General features: G+C 47.7%; 1 protein-coding gene across 4 annotated transcripts in view; it reads right to left on the reverse strand.

Annotated features, from left to right (window-relative positions):
- Nucleotides 1–2,243: 2,243 nt before the first annotated feature.
- The window catches only part of Dym (dymeclin), a 272,516-nt gene continuing 253,605 nt past the window's right edge, over nt 2,244–21,154 (reverse strand). For all 4 annotated transcript variants that reach the window (XM_060377040.1, XM_060377038.1, XM_060377039.1 and 1 more), the window contains one exon: nt 2,244–2,648. In XM_060377040.1, coding sequence (XP_060233023.1) covers nt 2,499–2,648 — 150 coding nt within the window. In that variant the 3' untranslated portion in view covers nt 2,244–2,498. The remainder of the gene's footprint in view (nt 2,649–21,154) is intronic.

Below are 21,154 nucleotides of genomic sequence, written 5' to 3' on the forward strand. Positions count from 1 at the left end.
TTCTATTCCACGTTTTCACTGATGTGTGATGTTTTGGAAACCTATAAATTTATTTTTTTAAATAAGGAATTTGTTCAAAATCTAAATACAGCCCTCCTGATGCATGCTCGACCGACAAACATGTGTAACATGTACAGTGATTGTGTCTGCTGTGCGCATATCCCATCACTGTGACTTCCGTCTGGAATATGCTGTGGCGTGTGGTCTCCAACACATGCTGGGCTCTAACTACCACTGTGACAGTCTAAGAGGGTGAAGGCTCCTGGTGGTGTAAGATTTATTTTCTCCACATTCTCTCTCTCTGAGTCCGTGATACTTTTTACAAAGCCACAATGCAGCCAGAGGCACCAGAATCTGTGATACTAGACTTCATGCTTTCTAAACCTCGAGTAACAATTCTCTCCTCCCTTTCCCTCCTCTTTCCTCTTCCCATGAGCTAGGAGAGAAGGTCAGTAGGGGGCAAGCACTGAGACTGGGGCTCAGGACACTTGGAGCCAGGAGGCTGCGACACAGGTTTTGCTGGCAGCGTGCCCGGCCCAGTGTGTGGGCTGCGGGGAGCATACTCCCTGTTCCAGGAGCTGTGAGTCCTATAACTGATGTCCTGTGCTCCCGCTAGCCCCTAGTCTACCAAACACGCACATGCTTCACGTGACCCTTCATATTTTTTCTTTCGTTTTGTCTAAAGAAAAAGAAGCAAATTAGAATGCACTGAAAACAAATGAAAGCTGTCAACTGTTTCTCTATGTAGTTAATGCACATCACCAACGCCAACTAGGCCAATCAATCTATCCCAAGATGCCTCGCTCTCACAGCTGGACTGCGAACGAAGTCAGTGCCGGGAGAAAAGCCCTGTACTTGTGATCTCAAGTGAGTTGTAGCGTGAGAGTACCCACCGTTCTCAGGGAGCTGGAATATGGAGGCAGCAGTAGGCCAGCTGCCCTCGACCGTGGGCCCACCACACCAGGAAAGGCTCTAGTTTCGTCTACTCCAGAAAAGGATAAAGGAACTGCCCACTCACCTGAAAGTCAGGGGGCTACAAACCCTGATGACTCTGCCCTCAGCCCAGGGCATGGGCACAGGTGGAAAGGCTGCTTCTATCGGGCCAATGGGGTGAACACAACCTGACACTGTCATCTGGAATGCACAACCACAGAACCCCAGCACCTGCTGTTCTACTGGCCACAGCCCGGGAGTGTGTGGGACCAAATTCGTGAGTCTCATGGGCCCCAAAACATATTTTCAAAGTCAGAACCAGGGAGAAAGACATATTCTTCATCTCAAACAGAATACTGTCTTAATATATTGCTCTCCTAGTAACTTGGCTAAAGGGAAAAAGTTGCTTTCAAAATTAAGCTTTCCCCAGTGAAGAATACAGAGTAGATGAACTCAATTTGTGCTTCACTTCAACTGAATTCTGGTCACAGCTCGGAGCTCCCCCCCCCATTAAACTCTTTGAGGAAGGTTAGTGTCATGTTAACAGGTATAGTGTTTATGAAATTTTGTGCTGGACATACACACACACACACACACACACACACACACACACACTGGGTCTGGTGGCTTAAAACTATAATTCCTGCACTCAGAGGAGGTTGAGACTGAAGGATTGCTGGGAGTTCTAGGCCAGCCTGGGCTATAGCTTGAGATTCAGTTCAGTGTGGGCTACAGTGTGAGAGAGTCTCAAGAGACAAGCAGGGCTGGAGAGTTGGCTCAGTGCTTAGGGGCACCTGGGTTCTGCTCCCAGAACCCACATGGTGGCTCATAACCCTCTGTAAGTCCAGTTCCTGTCTGACACCCTCTTCTGTCCTTTGTGGGCACCAGGCCTGCACATAGGTAAAAAACTCATACACAAAAAGTAAAATAAAGCTAAAAACAATGTCTCTGACATGAACTGATTGGCCTGCTCTTTGATCACACCCCTCAGGGGGGGGGAACAGCATTACCAGGCCACAGAAGAAGACAATGCAGCCACTCCTGATGAGACCTGATGGACTAGGATCAGAAGGAAGGCGAGGGGGAACTCCCCTATCAGTGGACTGGGGAAGGGGCATGGGAGAAGAGGGGAGGGTGGGACTGGGAGGGGAGGGAGCTACGGGTGGGAAACAAAGTGAATAAACTGTAATTAATAAAAATATAAATAAAAAAGGAAAAAAGGCGTGCACTGTTGTGTCTGGTAGTGCCTAAGGTACCAGGATCCTGAAGCTCTAGACTTAGGGTTTAGAGGTTGAGAAATAAGTCACACATTGAACAGCAAGTTTCCTGTTTATTGTTGTGCACCCCCGCCGCACAGTCAAAGCTCAGTGACCTGCTGCTACGTGGCAGCGCTTTCCCAATAATCACAGTGTGTGAGGAAGCATACGTGTGTGTGTGTGTGTGTGTGTGTGTGTGTGTGTGTGACCCTGTGGCAGAAGACACCGGGCAGTCTGTCTGCTTCAACTCCTAGACATGAAGTAACGAGCAGAGCTGCTGGGCTGGGGGTGGCGTGGCTGTGTCCCGCTTCAGTCAGCATCCATGGCAAACAGCTGGATGTCCTGTGGGTTCCAGTACAGGCCTACTGCCGAGTTGTAGACCAGAGACCAGACGTAAGGGATGAAAAACTCCTCAGGCTGCTCTTCTTCCACATATTTGAATTTCAGTTCTGGAAATTTCTGCAATGAGAACAAGATGACTTTTTATGTACAGGCAAAAGCAGTGGTGTACATACAGCAAGCTCCTTCCCTAAGCACTTACAGGCTGGGAAACCAGGCCTTTCACATTGTCAGATGGCTTCTGGGAGAACATAACTTAGCTGCAGTGCTGGCTGGTTTTATGTCAACCTGACACAGCTACAGTCATCAGAGACGAGGGAATTTCAATTAAAAAAACATCTCCATAAGATCAGACTGTGGGCCGGCCTTTACGGATTTTTCGAGACAGGGTTTCTCTGTGTAGCTTTGGCTGTCCTGGAACTTGCTCTATAGACCAGGGTGGCCTCTGCCTCTGGAGTACTGGGATTAAAGGCATGCACCACCAATGCCCGACTCTGTAGGGCATTTTCTTAATCAGTGACTGAAGGGGGAGGGCCATTATTGTGGGTGGTGCTGGTGGTCCTGGTTCTATAAGAAAGCAAACTGAGCAAGTGATGGGGAGCAGGCCAGTAAGCAGCACCGCTGCATCAGGTCCTGCCTCCAGGCTCCTGCTCTGCTTGAGTTCCTGCCCTCACTGTTTTTGATGAGGAACTGTTATTTGGAACTGTGAGTGAAATAAAGCCCTTCCTCCCCAACTTGCTTTGGTCTTAGTGTTTTAGCACAGCAATAGTAACCCTAATTAAGATGACTGTGGCCATAGCAAACAATATAATGACCTTGGCTGGTTTGCTGAGGGGAAGAGGTCAAAAGAAGCAGGTCTCTGCTGGGTGGCAGACAGGTAAATACCCTCTCTCCGTTCAGGGTCAAGGTCTGGCTCTTCTTGAGAGATCCTGTCCTGAGGAGCGGTCACTTTGGAGGTGAGACTCTTTCCTCATTCTCAATGTTGTTCTTCTGATTGTATAAAGTTCACATATAGGCTTTGGGTGTGGGCAAGTGCTCCTCTGAGTGGCTCTGTTCATCGGGCTGTGTAATAAAGTCTTTACAATAAAGTGATCCTTCTATTTATTTATTTTAAAGAAAGTTCCTGAGCCATGAGCTGAAGGGGGAGGTGTGGTCACAGCTAGGAAGCATCTGTCTCTCTGTTTGGCCTCCTCCTACTAGGGACAGAGAGGCTGAGGTCCTCCCTGTCAGGGCTGTGGAAAGCTCAGCACAGGCTCTGTAGGTCTTCCAGGACCCTGGAACACTCTCCACGGCCTCTTGAGCAGGTAGCTTATGGCCTGAGGTAGCACCCTTGTGCCACAGCATCAGGATTTAGCTTCAAACTGTGATTTCTACCTGGGGCAGAGGAACTTCTCCCTGCAGCTTGAGGAGAGCTGGGGTTTATTGAAAGCCTTTTAGCCTTTTCCCTCAGCCATGGAGGGTTCATGTGGTAATCCCTGTTGCAGGCGGGGTGGGGAGAGCAGGGACAAGCCGGGTCCTAGGATGTAGGTGGAGGCCCGAAGGAGGCGGGAACAAGGCATCTGCGTGCACCCACAGCCAGCATCCCAGAGTGCTGCTGGGCGTTCCCGGCTCCCGGGGTCACAGGCTGCGTCAGTGAGGTGATCTCCACGCACTGAGCACTAAGCATGCCCTGGACTCACAGACAGATATGAGAGGCCTATCACCTCCAGAATCTTATCACGGAGCACATCTGTTTACTCGAATGTCTGCTGCTTGGTGCCAGGAGGCCTGCGTGGGCTGGGCATAAGGGTGTAGCAGTTCCTGCTCTTTCAGGAAGTGCACTCTCTGAGCGACAAGTATCAGTGGGGACAACAGTGAATATTAACAGCCAAGGAGTGAGAAAGGGAAGATGCTGCAGGACCTGCCATGACGGCATGGCCAGATGGAGTGGAAAGCACAAGTCATGCTACCTTGGTGGCTCTAGAAGGAAGAAGGAAGTGTCAACACTAGTAACTAGTGTCTGGGCCCAAGCCACACAAAGATCCCTGGACTCTGGACTACGGTCTTGGCAATCTTGAGGGGGTCTGAAGAAGAGTGGGACATAAAGAGAATGCCCTGTACAGTGGCCCCCATCTCTCAGAATGGGGCCCCGTGGTTCCCTAGGGGAAGTGGAAACTTTGGTCTGAACTAAAATGGTGCTAGCTGGGTGATTCCACAATTTAGGAAATTCCACAATTTAGGAGGTTTGGGTACACACACACACACACACACACACACACACACACACACAGACTTTTGAAATAACATAATAATGCAGACTGAAAATACCCATGTGCCAGATCCCAGGGTTCCAGAATGCTCTAGGAGGAAGTGAGTTGAACAGAGAGCATTCGTGGCTGGGCAAGTTGAGTTGCATTTTGAAAGCATATGGCGTGTCCTTACTGAGGAGGTACTCTGGCCTGACTCACTGCCACGGGCCACAGTTACTTCTATCTGCTGGGCTGTCTTCACTGATTGGCCCCAGAGTATGGGCAAGTACCAACCACTGCAGTGGCAATCTTTGTGGAAAGTCTGCAGCAACAGGACACTGCCAGGAGGCACCACCAAGCCGCTGTCCTCATGCACCAATTAAGGACTGCTCCCTTGCAGCCTGGGACCAGACAGCACAGTGGTCTGCTAAGGCCAAACCACCCCCCTAACAGAAGGGTCAGCCAGGGTCAGAGGGCCCTGTGCCTGCCTCAAGGACACAGAGCCTGCTGCCTGACTGACCAGGCAAGGTCAGTAGGAAAAGGAACATCAGAAGTTTAGGCACTCTCCACTGCGCTTAACTTCGGTTCTCTTAGGTACCACTCAGGACCAGCTCTGGGCAAACCTGGCACACTACTGCCCCTTACAATGCTTTGCACTTCTGTGTGGCAATGAAGCCATTAAGCAGCATAGGGTTTTGTTTGTTTGTTTTGTTTTTTCCTTGTTGTTGTTAGAATTGACTTCAAGGGCCAGATGTGGTGGCATACACCTTTAACCCCAGCACTTGGGAGGTAAAGGCAGGCAGATCTCTCTGAGTTCTAAAGCCAGATAAGGCTACAGAGAGAGACTCTGTCTCAAGAAACAAACAAACAAACAAACAAACAAAATAAAACCACACCACCACAGCAAACAACAACCAAAAACCAAAACAAATCAACCAAACAAAAATGACTCAAGGGTATGAGGCCTCTTTTCTACACAGTGATGCATTGGGGAGGTTTCCTGAGAAGGTCTTAGAAGGGGACATGAGCTGATCTTTGGGAGAGTACTGTCTGTGTCTGACCAGGCTGAAAGTGCTCACACAGAATCCCCTTCTAGCTGAGCTGCAGACAGTAAGACAAGAGCTAGTACTAAACTAAGCTACTGGCTGTCACCAAATGTGACTGCCCTCACAGTGCTGGAAAGATCTGTGGCTCTCCTGATTTTGGTGTGTGTGTGTGTGTGTGTCCCCAAGACAGTTCTGAAATCGGGAGGCTGTGGAAATAATAGGCCAGCCAGCACCCCTGGGTGGTCTATCACACCAATAGTTACAAACTGGAATCTGTTTCACTCTACAAAGGTACAAAGCGGGGATTGTCCCTCTCCTCTGAAGTAAACAATTTACTGAGAAACAGCCAAAGCCCCGCCATGCTGGTTGGCTCCACTGTAACTTTAAGGAGAAGCAGGCACAGGCTTCATACAGCTAGCCTTCCCAGCAGATATTAATGTTCCTGGTATCATTCACCTGCCCTGGGCATTCAACTGATGGTCTTCAAGGCTAATTCTCCTCACTGTATATGACCAAGACCATACTAAGCTTCTGTTGAGTGGCTCTGTGGGCTGGGCACTTATGGCTAAGTGGCCTACGGGGCTGGTGAAGACCTGACTGATCATTTTACAGTGTTTCCAAACTGTAGTCTCCTGAGTGTGCACCACAAGTCACAGGAAACAGAGGGTGGAAGCAGAACCACATGACAACATAAAGGCACTGCCACTGGCGAGAAGCTTGGACACGGCGGACACGGTGCACATGGCTAGAGCACAGCGTAGCGCGCTGTCTCTCTGTCTGTCTGCTGTCTTTCTCCTTGAGTGAATAACTGAACTTTTATTTCCTGAGTTCTTTCTGGAATCTTCACCAGCAGATCACTTACATGGTTCATAAAGGACTGATGTACAAATAGCAAGAAAACCCGAGACCCATTTTCCAGGCTGGTGACATGAGGCAAACAATTAAAAGCACAAGGTAAAGTCCCTTCTACTGGAATGAGTTATTTGTAAGCCTAGTTGACTGAGGACTCTGCAGGGGCAGATAATGGGTATAAGTTGTATGTTTGCAAATGCTATTCAGCCAGCCCGATGCCTGTGTGTACAGGTGCACAAGCTGAGCCTGCACCGTATTTACCATGCCCCTCATCCCCTGCCTGTCTGGCTAGCTATAGAGACTTGAACAGATATTCGTAAGACCATGTGCTTCTCTGGGATGTCTCAGGATGTCAAGAGCCAAGGGAAAGAAAGACAAAAGGTTTTATTTAGAGCTAAAGACACCAGGGACACATTTTGTCAGGATGCAGTCCAAGAAATGTCATGTCTGAGAGTCAAATCAACAGGCCAGAAAAAGTCATCCTTCCCTTTACATTCTTTTGCAAGCCTATGAAGAACAACAATGCCATCCTGTGTGGCTGAGGGACATCCAGCTTCCTCGCTGGGGAGTGTCTTCATCCCTGACAACGCCAACAAAGCTACTTGGCAGCTGCAGTCCAGCTGTGGGCCAGTGGCCACTCCGAGTTCAGCCTAGTGCTTGTCTTTCCTCTCCCACACTCTGCCTCTCTGGCCTTCTCAGGTTCCCCTGTGGCTCTTGCCAGTGACGTTTGGGTTACTGTGTCCTGAAGACTGCTGGTGTTCTGGGAAGGGATAGCTGCTGGAGAGGAACAAGGGGGCTGCCAGCTAGGACAGGAAGCTGCTCTGGTCCTAGCCAGCACAGGCAGCAGCTGGCTATGTCAGCCCAGGGGGCTCTGGTTAGAGCCCTGGCTTTCACACCTCTTCAAGATCCCTGGCCTGTGGCTTGGTCCCAAAATGAGAGAAAAACCATCTCTGAAGCTTGAAGCTTGGTCTTTGTCCAAAGCTACTGACGACAACCCTGTTGTTTTGAGTTTTGGAGCCAGAGGTAATGCTAGCCTCTCAAGTGAGGCTGGAACTTTTTTTTTTTTTTTTTAATCTACGCCAGTGAAATCAACCTACCACAGTGGGACATCCGGGCGCTCAGCTCAGCGACAAAGCAGGAGCCTGATGTGGCGGGGAGACGTGGATATACCAAGCATAACCAGGGCTGTCTGCTGTCAGTCATGTGATCCGGTGAAAACCCACAGGAAGTCAGTGAGCAGACGTAGGGTACAACTGTAATAATTTTATTACCCCAGAAGTTCAACGAGAGTTCCAGTTTCTACCTGAAGTCTCTGCAGATAGCATCAGACATCCAGCGAGCACCTGGCACTGGTCCAGGAGGTTAATGCAACTTACAATCAAACGGCTACACAGCACACTGAAAAAAGTTTTCTGCTCTTAGTAAGTGGGGTAGACAAGTGGAAGGTGGCCACCGGGCCTGAAGCAGCCAAAACTGGCTGGCAGCTGTGGAGGCCTGGGACTGACCAGCAAGCTACTGTCCATAGTGCTGGTTTCTGGTGGGCAGCCTGCTCAGACAGCGGGAAAGTGGCCTCATGAGCCTGCCACAGGACAGCAAAGAAAACTGTTCCTTGTGAAGTCCATGGTTGCATTACAGAGTGTGGGGACTACACAGCCTCCTGCCACCCTCTCCCTGAGACTGTCAGGGCGTACCTTCCACCCTTTCTCTACCTGTCACTGAACAACAACCGCCCTGGCGCTGCAGAGGAAAGAGAGGATTGGCGTTCTGTGCAGACCTGTGTGGACTACAGCAGGAGTCACAGGCACTGTGGGAAAAGGAGGCCCTTGAGGACTCTGGTTGGTCCTGTCTAATACTGGGACCAGAAGAATTAGGTTGGGCGTATGGGAGCAACAGTGAACCAGCAAACTTGAAAGCACCAATGCCATCAATTCATCTAATTATCGGCTGAACAAAATGGGAGGACAGAATGAGCTCCAAATGTGTGAAGAGGCTGCCAGCAGAATGAGGATAAGCACTGAGCAGCGGTGGGTGCTGAGGGCAAATGCTTCTGCTTCTCATGAATTCGTGATTGCTATTTTTGCCCCATAAAGATTTCATGTATGACTTATTCATCTTATGTGTATAAGCGTTTTGCATCCATGCATGCATGTATGTACACCAGGGGAGTGCCTGGTCCTTCCAGAGACCAGAAGAGGTTGTCAAGTGCCCTGGACTGCAATTAAGAACGGTGGTGAGGCACCAGGTGGGTAGGAGGTCACACTTGGGTCCCCTGTAAGAGTAGCCAGTCCTCTTAACCACCCAGCCATCTCTCCAGCCTCTATTCTTATTTTTGAAATAGGAATAAGGTGGTGGTGGGGTCTCCCTATGTTGTCCAGGCTGGCCTCAAATGCTTGTAATCCCAGCACCTCGGTGAGTGAGGAAGAAGGATCACAAATTTGAGTTCTAGGATGTCCTGGACTCTGTAAAGGGGCACTGTGTAATAAGGAAATACCATGTCTTAGTTACTTTTCTATGGCTGTGATAAAACACCATGACCAAGGCAACTTATTAAAGAAAGCATTTACTTGGTCTTGGGGTACAAGAGGGTCAGGGCAAAGACATGGCAGCACAAACAGCTGAGAGCTCACATCTCAACCAGAAAGCAGGAGGCAGAGAGCATGCTAGGATGGGCACGAGTCTTTTGAAACTTCAAAGCCCACTCCAGCGACACACCTCCTCTAACAAGGCCAAACCTCCTAATCCTTCCCAAACAGTTCCACTAACTGGGAGCCAAGTATTCAAACACATGAGCCTATGGGGCCCATTTACCATTCAAACCACAGTACAACAAACAAACAAACAAACAAACAAACACATACAAAGCTAAAATTATGAAAATCGGATGGCTCAGAAGGTCACCACACAGCTAAGAATTCAGTCATTGGTTATGCAGGAGCCCAACTGGAGCTCTCTGGGAAGTAAGCTACCACCAGGAGACACACTAGCAGGCACAGTCCTCAGAACTCAGGATACTTAGAGCTCAGAAATGGCTTCAGCACTTCTGAGTGTCTACAGTGAGCCTAATGGCTTTTATCACAGGATCTAAAGCTCTTACAAAGAGTGAAGGATACAAAGCTGTATTCCCCACACTGACCAGCAAAGCAGTTTTTTTTAAAATTCATTTTTGATATTACTTTCATTTTTAGAAATGCATTTATTATACTGGTTTTTAATGCTACATAAAATGATGGATTTATGACATTTTCATACATGTACACAGTGTACTTTTATACCTCTTTCAGCCAGAAGCTCAAAGAGTGACTCCTCACAAGTATCCCCGCTGGGACCTTCCTCTAAAGGCAGAGGCCCAAGAAGAGGAGAGAGGCTGTCCTTTGTCCTCAGTTTTGGATGTTTCTGGGTGCCCGTGGATGTCTGGAGCAGGAAGAAGGGTAGGCTCTCTGACTGCAGGGGCAGGGAGTGGGGCTGGCTGGTGTGGCTGGCCAGCAGCCAGAGGTGAGGCAGAGAAGCAGCTGCACAGGCAGCCTGGGGAGCCTCGTGTGGAGGGCAGGTGGAGGACAGTTCTTTTCACAGGGCATTTACTGAAGCTTCCCATAGCACACACTGGCTCCTAAGCATGAGCTGTGTCATTCCAGCTCTGGAGGCTGCAGCGGAGAACACTGTGGAGGTAGGATCAGGTACACAGTGCAGAATTTTCTGCAAAATTTTTGCTTCAAGTTGGCCCAGAGAGGGCCCAGAAACAACTAGGAGTGTGCCCTTCCCTTCTGAGGTGTGCTTATCACAGGGACAAGCCAGATGCTTGGCTGGAAGAAGAGTGGGCTTTCAGAGAGTGAAGTCTGATTAGAACAACAGCTGCCCCCACACCCAACAGATGTGCCCCTAGTACCTAAAAACCAGCTCGAGGCTTAGTGAGCAAACGACAAACAGCAGTGTAACTTGTTTGTAGAAAAATCAGAGCCGTACATGATAAAATGTTTGGGGCTGGAGAGACTGCTCAGTGGTTAAGAGCACTGACTGCTCTTGCAGAGGACACAGGTTTGGTTCCCATCATCCGCTTGGCTGCTCCCATCACCTGCAGCTCCAGTTCTAAGGGATCTGACACCTTCTCCTGGCCTCCACAGGCACCAGGCATGCAAGCGGTACACAGACACACATGCAGGCAAAACACCCAACGACACAAAATAAAGTAACTTACAAAGATTAAAAAAGAAAGGTCCAGGAAGGGTCCAAACACTGGGTGAATTAGTTATCTGGGACTAAGTGAGCCTTCTGAAGCCCATGGCACCGAGGAGAAAGGAGCTGTGGTGTTTGGAACATGGGGATACTTTAGTGCTGGTATGTCATCACTATGACTGTGTTACTGGGAAGGCCTCGCCATCAGACAATGGACCATAGCATACGGGCAATGCTGCATCCCACATGGATCTCAGTCTGGGAAAGGAAGTGAGCCCTCTTATAATTGCACTGGTTAAGGGGGTTGGGGCTAGCATGTAGCACAGCGTGTAAAATGAGAAATGCCATTTTCAGCGATTCTTTACCTTGGATTCACATTCAGTTTGCAGTGTGGGTAAAAGAAGGTAATATGTGGCCTTAAAAGTAAGCTTGAACCTTGAACTGCTATCTGCAATCGTCTGTCTTCACGCTAATTTTTCCAGACTAATTTGTGGAGTGAAGAATTAGAAGAAGGGTCTGTATCACATTTAGACAAATTCATGAAAAGTAAGGGTCGTTGCTATATCTGAGATGTGTGCATAGGGAGCTGCGTGTCAAATGTCCTGCAGAGGATTATGGGACAAGGCTAAACAGAAGACTTAGCAAAACCCTCCTGCCCGGACTGTGGTGGAGTCTGGGTAATGTTATCAGGTAGGAAGCCAGCCTTTGTCATGTATATCCCAGAAGTATTTGGAAAGGGAATTCCAGCTAAGAGCATCGGAGATAAGATGCTGCCTGTACTTTCTTAGGAGTAAGCTTGCTGAGCATTCTTTGGATTTCAGCTGAAGCAACTTCAATGGTCTCTAAGCTCCCCTAGGGGCCTCATCACTGTTAGCAAGTCCTATCTTGGTTATCTCTTAGCAAGGAGAAGCCAGGCACCGCCAGCGTGCTTGGTGCCCATCTCAGCAGGGGACTTGCTTCTGCTCACAGGAATCTTCATGGCTGCTAAGCCAGCGATTCCCTCTTCAGTACCCAGGAAGATCTCCCTGAAACCCCACTTTGGTGGGTGTGAGCTGCGGATCAACCCACAGCCCAGTGTTCAAGGTCACTCAGCGATCACAGGACCTCACTATAGAAAAGCAAGCTCTGTCATGACCCATAGTTTTTTTGGGGGGATGGGTAGGCTTCTGAGATAGGCCTTACTCTGTAGATTGGTCTGAAACTCAGTGTGTAGCTCAGGGCAGCCTTGAACTTGTGGTAATTCTTCTGTCCTAGTCTCCTCAGTACTTGGATTACATGTATGAGCTATTACACATAGTTCTAAAGCCACAATTCTGACATTTTATGGCTCTGGAGGGTGGTGGTGGTGGGATGGGACGCTGTCTTTGCGTTTCCCATGGATTTTCCAGTGACGTGTTAGATCCACGTAGGCTGAACCTGACGTGTGGCCTCCCTGCCTGGTGACACACGGTCATCCAATACCAGTCATCAATAAATTCAAAGCACATCATGTAGCTTGTTGACATTTCCACAGCCACGAGGACTAACTAATCTCAAAAGCTGGTGTTGTGTACCACTGATGACTTGGCCCTATGAGGTGGAGAGCAAAGCTGGGTGAATCGAAGATTTCCTTTGGGGTTTCCCTACACACCCTGGCCAGTCACATCCATCTCTTCAGCTCTCACCTCTGCTCCTGTCTTCCTGAAACAAAGCAGTCACTCACAGAATCAAGGAACACCCAAAGGTGCTTAGAGTCCTTTACCCGTGAAGTGCCATAGAACAACCAAAGAGCCTGTTAGCATTGTCACATGGTTAATATTGCTGACTCTGTTTCCAAAACAAAACTGAGACAGGATAATAAACAAGGGCAGGAGATGCCACCATACATCAAATACGATCCAGACATCAGACCGATGCCACCAAGGAAAGTACTTGCAGAAGACTGGTGATGGTGGAAGTAGCAGTGTTTGTAAGCAGAAACAAAGACAGAATTGCTGTCTATAAAGCCTGTTCCTTCACATTCACAGTCCCCGCTTTCCCTCTCACAATTCCCGCTTTATCTGCTTCTGGGCCAAAAGGCAAAGGCAGGTGTGTCTAACCTTTTGACATAGTGACACGCTGTTGTCAAGCTGGAGAACTGCAGATGGAGTTTTTAAAAAGCTGATGATGTTTCTGTGTAGGAGTTTTCTGGGCTGCACTCACAGCTCTCCTGGGTGGTACAGGCGTTAGACATCATCACTCACTCTGTGGGCTAACAGTGTAAAAACTGGTCATCACATCCAAAACCAGGGGTTTGAACTGGCCTCAGAGCAAGTAAGAGACACAAGTGTTTGGGTACAGACCCACACAATCTCAATTGTTAACGAAGGCCATTAAATATTTTCACACCTTAGATGCTTTAAGACAGAAGGCAATTTCATGAACCAATATGCTTCAGGTGGTAAAGTAGTGACATTCAGCTAGCATATGATGCCAGAGAAGAGGCCATTACCTGTTGTGAGGAGAGCTGCCTGGGCCCAGCCTGCCACTGACTGCTCAGACTGGCCATAGGGCCACGCAGGTGAGCACGCACAGTCTGTGGGTACAGCTGTGGAATGGTAGCCAGGAGGAGCCGGGTGAAGAGCCGGAGAGCTCAGTGCTTTCACTGTCTCTACGTGGTAGAGCATGAGGATATGGAGCCGAAGTGCGTAAAATCCCAAATATCAACTTGGGGCCAGGGGCTTGCAAAACACTGTGACACGCCCTTCACAGTCTGAAAGCTGAAGCTGTGCCAGGCCTAGCACCAACATCTGCTCTGTTTCACATCCCCGGCTGAGCTAGACTGGAGGTGGCAAAAGACAGGTAGTTGGCACTGAATGCTCTCCATGGCAACTGTCACATGTACCAATTATTCAGAGTTGAAAGAAATATACTGATGAGGAAGCACACACTTTTTTTGGTGACCCCCACACCTCTGTCATGCAGGCTGTGGATGGCAGAGAATCAGGCCATGTGAGTTTTCTAGCAGGCCGACGGTAACAAAATCAGACACACAGCATCACCCCCTTGACCCAGTTACCTCATCCATAAACTACTGAGGCCGCTGAGGCCTGCTCTAAGTAGTGGGGAGAATGAGGCTGAAGACTGGCCAGGACACTGTAGCTGGGCTATGCTGGGTAAACTCATAGCTTGGCCTGCCTTGCTGCGTGATGCTACAGAAGGCCCCAGGAGCCCACACTCTGTCTGCAAGGATGAACAACTGGAAAGCAGACAGCTCTCTCCTTCTGTTTTGTGCTCTACCATTATTTATTTTAAATCAACGGCCCAGAAGGGAAGGAGAGCACCTGCAGACAGAGCATGTGAAGGCCAGCAGTCATTCCTAGAGCACAACAGTGTTTGAAGCCCAAGCAGTCACGCTTTATAGCACAAGCTTCAGTTGCTCTAAATTCACATCTGTCAATAGAGATGGATGCATTGCTTATCTCCTTCTCCATGTTCAGGGAACAACCATGGATAATTCAATTGCTTATACACTGCAAGCATGAAAATTAAACAAAATTGGAATTTACCTTGAAAATAATCACAAAACATCTTAAAGGATCTTTCAAAAAGGAAACTCTGAATTTAAACAATTAACTTACTATATTTTAGAAACAGGATCTAGGAACCAAACTATAAAAGATTCTTTTATTTGGATCTATTTAGAGGAATGAATGCAGAATACACTTTATATTAAAAAAAAGAAAATCAAGACTCTGTTCTGTTCAAACAAACAAAAATCAACCAACCAAACAAACAAAAAATCCAACCAACAAACCAAACAAAAAACGCCCCAAAAAACAAAACCAACCCCCTTCCCCCAAAAAACCCAAGCAAACACTAGGCCCCAACCAAAAACCAAAAACCAAAACCCAAGGCCTGTAGGGCCTTGTAGAACCAAGAACACTGTAGGAACGGAGAGCCAGCACTGCTCAGTATCAAGGTACAGCAGCATGAGCCTTGAAAACAGATTAAAGAAGAGAACCCAGGCTGATCTGGGAGCAGTTTACCCTGTGAATACATCTACAAGTCCTTCCAGTCCACCGAGCACATGAAGTGCTGATGAAGAAAGAGGTTGTAAGGTAAAGTCAGGAATCCTCTATGCAGGGCCAAGGTCTGAACCTGTCCAACCCCATTTACATGGTGAATCACAGGGTGATGGTATTTGAGGAGGGGGGACTTGGAGATTGACCGGGTCATGAGGGATCATGAGTGGGATTGACGTAGTAAAAGAAAACCCAGAGAGCTAGCTACCTTCTTCTATAGCTAGGGGGTGAGGACCAGGCACCAAACCTTCCAGGACTTCATCTTAGGATTCCAGCTCCCAGAGCTGGGAAAAATCAAGTTCTGTTCTTTATAAGCTACCCAGTTTCCAGGATTTTGTTTAGTAGCCTGTACAAACAAGACAAAAAGGTGACCTATCTACCCTTCCTTCTTTTTGGTAATTATAACTAATGATATATATATATATATATATATATATATATATATATATATATATATATATTTCTCTGCCATCTGGCTGATGGGTGGGTCTTCATCCTTTACTTATGATTACACTAAGACTCTCATCAAATGGTCAGTCCTTGGTTGCTCTGCTGGCTGTCCTAGTGGTCAGAGCCCAGTGGCTGTGAGAGGTGAGGTCACAGACACACTGTACTCTGCTGCTTTGCGGGGAAGGGGGTCTATAACATCCCTCTTGGGACAAGTATCTGTAGACACAAGAGCAGAGAGGATAGTTCAGTGAACTGTGCATCAACTGGCAGCTCTAGCCATTAACTCATGACCACTCGTTTCATCGACCTCAATTTCTTTCTTTTGAATTGTTTTTCTGCCAATTCTAGATATAAATTTTTGTTCATACCCTAACCCTGAGTATTATCAAACTTTTAAGAATAAATTAAATTACAGGGTGGCCCTTTTTACTATAAAAGTATTTATTAAAACTATGAAACATAGCCTCCTGGTGGTGGCAGTGGTGCACACCCTTAATTTCAGCACTCGGGAGGCAGAGGTGGGAAGATCTCTGAGGTCAAGGGCAGCCTGGTCTACAGAGTAAGTTCCAGTATAGTCAGGGCTACACAGAGAAACCTCTGGGACTACAGCATTTTCTCGGAGACCTATGATAAATGCAAATGGAAGAAATTACTAAAGCATTCTCTAATGCGACATAATGTGACAAGTCATCTTGTAGGTGTCACACAGTAATGGCCAACTCTGGTCCTCATGCATTTGAGGGTCTCCGCAGGGTGGTACATGTGATCTTTCAGGTTTACTTGCTTCCTCTCCTCACTACAACCACCAGACTCTTCATAGAGGAAGTCCCCAGGTTCCCTGTGAATCCCCAGGTCTCATGTCTGCTTCTATGCATCTACAGTGGTTCTGAGGAAGAGGGCATTAGGACGGTCCTGTGGGCAGAGAGAATTACTCAGAAGCTTATTCAACTAAGAACAGGTTCAGGCTCCCCACATAGGGTGGTGAGGAAGTACGAGCAAAAAGAATCATCATGAAATGTAATGGCAATACAAGAGCCCTTGACAGACCTCTGTGATGGAACTGGCAGAGCCTCTGTACCAGGTATGGATAACCTAGGTGTGGTCACGTGTGGTCAGGAGACGGACACCACAACCCCTCCAAGACATGAGCCAGGGGTGGTGGTAAGAGTCTGCAATCTCAGCACTTGGGAGATAGAGGCAGGAGGTTCAGCAAGTCTGAGGCCAGTCTAGGCTACATGAGATCTTGCAATCAACAAGTGAACAATTGAACAACAATGAAAGACAAGGTAGTGGTGATGAGGCCTCAAGAAAGCCTGAGAAGGGAGAAATCAAACAGGCTTTGAGAAGGAGGTGCAAACAAGGGTGGTGTGTAAATAAGGGGCAGGAATTGGGCATTCAGAGGGGACAGAAGCACAGGCAAACAGGACTAACACAGACACAGAGCAGAGGCAGATGACATGGGGCTGGCAGCCAGTGGCTCCGGCAGTGTGGAGAACGGAGGAAGGCAACATGAAGAAAACCCGGGCCTAGACCACATTCAGTGCCACAAAGTGAACTGGACTATGACTGTAAGGCTTGAGAAAGAAAACGATCCACAGGGTTCGGAGGTGGGACAGCCCTCAGAGGGAAAGCAGCGAGGGAACAAAGAACGGTGAGGAGCAAGGAGACTGGGACAGATGGCACAGATGCAGACAGCCAAGGTCAGGTGTTGATCCTGGTAACTTCTGTTTCTCACTAAGAACAAAGAAGACAAATAGAATTCCTTTTCCATCCTGGGGTTGGTTCTAATAATGTGCCTTTATCTCTCAGCTGTGGTTTCTGCAGCCACCTCTGGGAAAGGGTCCTGCATAGCTGACTTCACGGGGCCTGATGAGGTACCAGGGGACCCATGGCCCAGACTGAGCAAGCTGTCTGAAGCCTTGTCAAACTCTAGTTCTCACCATTTTCAGGCATGAGAAAAGAGGGTCTAAGAGGAGGTCTCGGTCGCCTTTTTCTAATACAGTTTCTCAGTTTTGCACTTTAATCTCTGTTCATCAGCTCTGTAAACATTAGAATCAGTAACAATGGTTTAGGAACAAAAACAGACTCCTTGTCACTGAAGATGACCTTTCTGCACATTTATCCAGCTCCCACTCAGGACCCATTGACTAACATACTTGTCGGGCCCAGGCCTTGACTTGGAGCTCTGGGGCCCACACAGAGCTGTTCCCTCCTGCCCAAAGGGAAACTAGCACGCTCACTGCCCTCGCAGGTCTTAGGACGCACAGACACCTCAAGATTTTGGGGACCTGGACTAGCAGCTTCATTCTGGCATGCAGCCGAGCCTGTTCCCCAGGCACAGCACACCAGCTACTCCAATGCTTGTGTGATCTGGAGAGGGAACAGGCGTCCCGTGGCACAGAGGGATGAAGGGCTCCAGCTTAGAAAACCTGACTCCACATCTAGAAACAGGGGCCTAATGATAGCGGTGGCTTTCTGATGACCCTGGGAAGCCATTTAGACACAATGCCTTCATATGAGAAAGAAGGCGACCGGATTCCCACGCAGGGGTTTGCTGTATGGACAAGCGTGGCCACTACTATCTGTGGTTATTATGCTCTTATCTTCTTCCCTCCTCTGCAGGACAGCTGGATTAAGTGGAAGTCCAATAACCTAGACTTGCCCTGATTGCCCTGAAAGTACTGCCATTGTTAGGACGAAGGCGACAACAAGGGAACAAGCATGTAGCCAGCATATTACATATTACACACACCCATCCACCCACTCCCCCTACCACAATCCCACCCACCCACATGCTCATGCACACACACACACACACACACACACACACACACACACACACACACACACACACTCTTCCAAGGAACCTCCATTTTAGTAGCTCTAGACTCTGTTCAACTGCCCACACCAAACACTAGCTGTCAAATGGCAGGCCAGGCTCGGAGGAAGCACAGGACAATCTTATCCATGTCTGAAAGACCCTCAATTGCCACAAAACTAGGCTAGGAAGTTGTACTGATTTTTTTTTTTTTTCTTTTTGAGATAGCATTTCTCTTTTGTGTAGCTCTGGCTATCTTGGAACTTGCTATGGAAGACCAGGCTGGCCTCAAACCTGCAGAGAGCCACTTGCATCTGCCTCCTGGGTGCTGGGATTAACGGCCTGAAATGAAACACTAAGCAGTTACTCTCAAGGACTAGGTTTGTAATTATTCTACTTCTTGTAAGTCAGGTTTATAATTTATAAATCTATGTAGACTCTTATACAAAGGATATAAAATTTAATCAGAACAGCTGCCATACCTATTAAAGTAGTCTCCTGGAAAGGCTCTAGACTGGAAACATACATTTCTGATTTCAAAGCAGAATATGTCAGGGATGCCACTGTTTGCCCAGCATGGCCAAGACCCTGGGTTCAGTGGCCAGCGTTAGAAGGGAGGAAGAAAAGAAAAAGCCATCCATGAGCAGGAGAGCCCTCTGAGACTTCAGTTACCTAGAATGGTCCCTTCACTCCTTCCTCTCAAAGTCACAACTTTGAAACAAATTGTCTTTGTGATAGACGTGTGCACTTCTGAAACACACACTCTAGCGAAGGTTTCCATGGCATGCGTCTGTGTCCTCACAGACAGGAGAAAATGTCACTTCAACTTTCTGAGGGGCACTCTGAATTTTCAGCTATGAGCTATTTGATTAAAACCAACTTGGAAACAAAACTAGCTAGCTTGAGAGGGTAGACAGCAGTCTGCAGCAGGCGGGCACTGCCCTTAGTCACACCATGATTAAAATACTGTCCCGTAAGCGGTGTTCTTAGGGAACACGAAGTCTAGACAAATTGTCTTCTCAGACTGTGCACTCAGTTGTGTAACTTAGGCAAGCTGAATCCTCTCCCACGAGTCTTCCCTTCCCTTTCACTCCCACATAGTCCAGGCTGGCCTCAAACTCATGGTTGTCCTGCCTCAGCCTTCTGAGTGCTGGATTTGGAAGCATTAAGCCAGCTTAGAAGTCACTTTTTTAGCTAGACTATTGCTGGATGAGGATGGTAACTGAAAAACAAAACCATTTCACCTGCGCACACACAGATCACAAGATTTGCCTGTCTACTGCTTGTTCTTTGGTCATCAAAGAGGCTGTGATGGCTCAGTGGGTGCAGAGCTGTGGCTTTGGTGCCAGCCTGATAACCGGAGCTCCACCCCCAGAACCCACGGTGGAAGGAGAGCTCTCTTCTGGGGGGTGTCTCTTATCTGTGCATGTGTGCTGGGTCTGAGACCGAACATCACACACACATAAGAACTGATCTAGAAGATTGGCTCGAGGCCGCCCTCCACCGCAGGAAGAGTTTGAGAACAGCCTGGGTTATATAAGAGATCTCATCTCAAAACCAAGAAGCAAAACTAAACCGAACAAACACCCTCAAGACCATTAACCACATTCGTTATGACCTTTTCTAACTCAGCTTTCTTTAAAAAAAAAAAAAAAAGAATAAAAATGTTTATTACATCCCTTATAGTACTAAATACACTATACTCTTTGTTGAAGAACTGCTTCAAAACGAGAATTAATATATCATCATTATCCAAACACAGTGGCCGTGAAGCATGGTGCTATCTGTCCTTAGTCCTGGGGGTAGGAACAGACATCAATCATCTTATAGCAGAGAGAAGATTGGAGAAATAACTTGATTTTCACATGAAAATGAAATGGGAGAATTTTACATGGTTGATATTTCTGTTGTCATTGGATTCTCACTGTCTCTATTACTCACTACTCTTTGTTCCTTTTTTTTTTCTTCTTTACATTCAACAGAGTCATTATGGACACCCCACTCCCACCTCTCACCTCTCACCTCTCACCTTTTCAAAACTGTATAGATGATAAAGAAGCAGCAGAGCCTCTAGAAAGTCAGCCGAGGAGCGTGATTAACAGAGCTTGGATACCCTAGATGCTCGGGTAACTAAGTCATCTAGGGTAGAGTGGAGCCAGACTAAGGCTAAGACTGCATTATGCTACCTAGTTCTATGTGCAATTAAAAGCTGTCATCTGTTTATTTACACAACTTTCCATTTAGCATTTTCAGACCATGGCTGATTGCAGGTAGGTGAAACTGTGGTAAACAAGGCCTCAGATAAAGGGGTACTACTAAGTTTATGTGTTCAGCTTTGGCACATATACCAGCTATTTCCATAAGTGTCTATAATTTGGAGTCTTTTTTAATTTTTTAAAATGTTTTTGATGACCACATCTTACCTCTCTGTATTGTTTGCTTGTTTATTTTTTTGGATATTTTGAAACAGGATCTCTCTATTATGTAGCTCTGGCTGTCCTTGAACTCACAGAGATCTATCTGCCTGCCTCTTCCTCCCCAGTGCTGGGATGAAAGGCCTGTATCACCACACCTGGCTGCTTTTTTACAGCATCTAAATATGTAGCCCAGGCTGGCCCCAAAGCTGCAGTCCTCCTCCTATCTCAACCTCCCAAGTGTTGGGCTCACAGGCAGGTACACGCTTCTTGGCTATACTCCTTCTCTTACCCGTAGGCCTGGCATTGCATCAAGCTCTTTATGAACACTATTAAGGTCTACCTTGTGGCGACCAACCTTGCACTTTGGCAAATGACCTCCTTTACTTTAATTAAGACAATACCTGCCCATCCCATTAGAGTGAAAAAACAAGCAGTGTGTGGCTACTGTATACAGGGCTCCATGCTGGGTGTTGGGAATATAAGAAGCAAGTATCAGGCCTCTGATAAGGCACAAGGACATACTAGCAGTCTTAGCAGAGGCAGTAGGTCAGCAGCAGAGCCTTGGTCTTTAGATCAAGGTACACTTACATGCTCATGAAAAT

The sequence above is a fragment of the Meriones unguiculatus genome, chromosome 2 (genome assembly GCF_030254825.1).
Source record: "Meriones unguiculatus strain TT.TT164.6M chromosome 2, Bangor_MerUng_6.1, whole genome shotgun sequence".
Lineage (NCBI taxonomy): Eukaryota > Metazoa > Chordata > Mammalia > Rodentia > Muridae > Meriones > Meriones unguiculatus.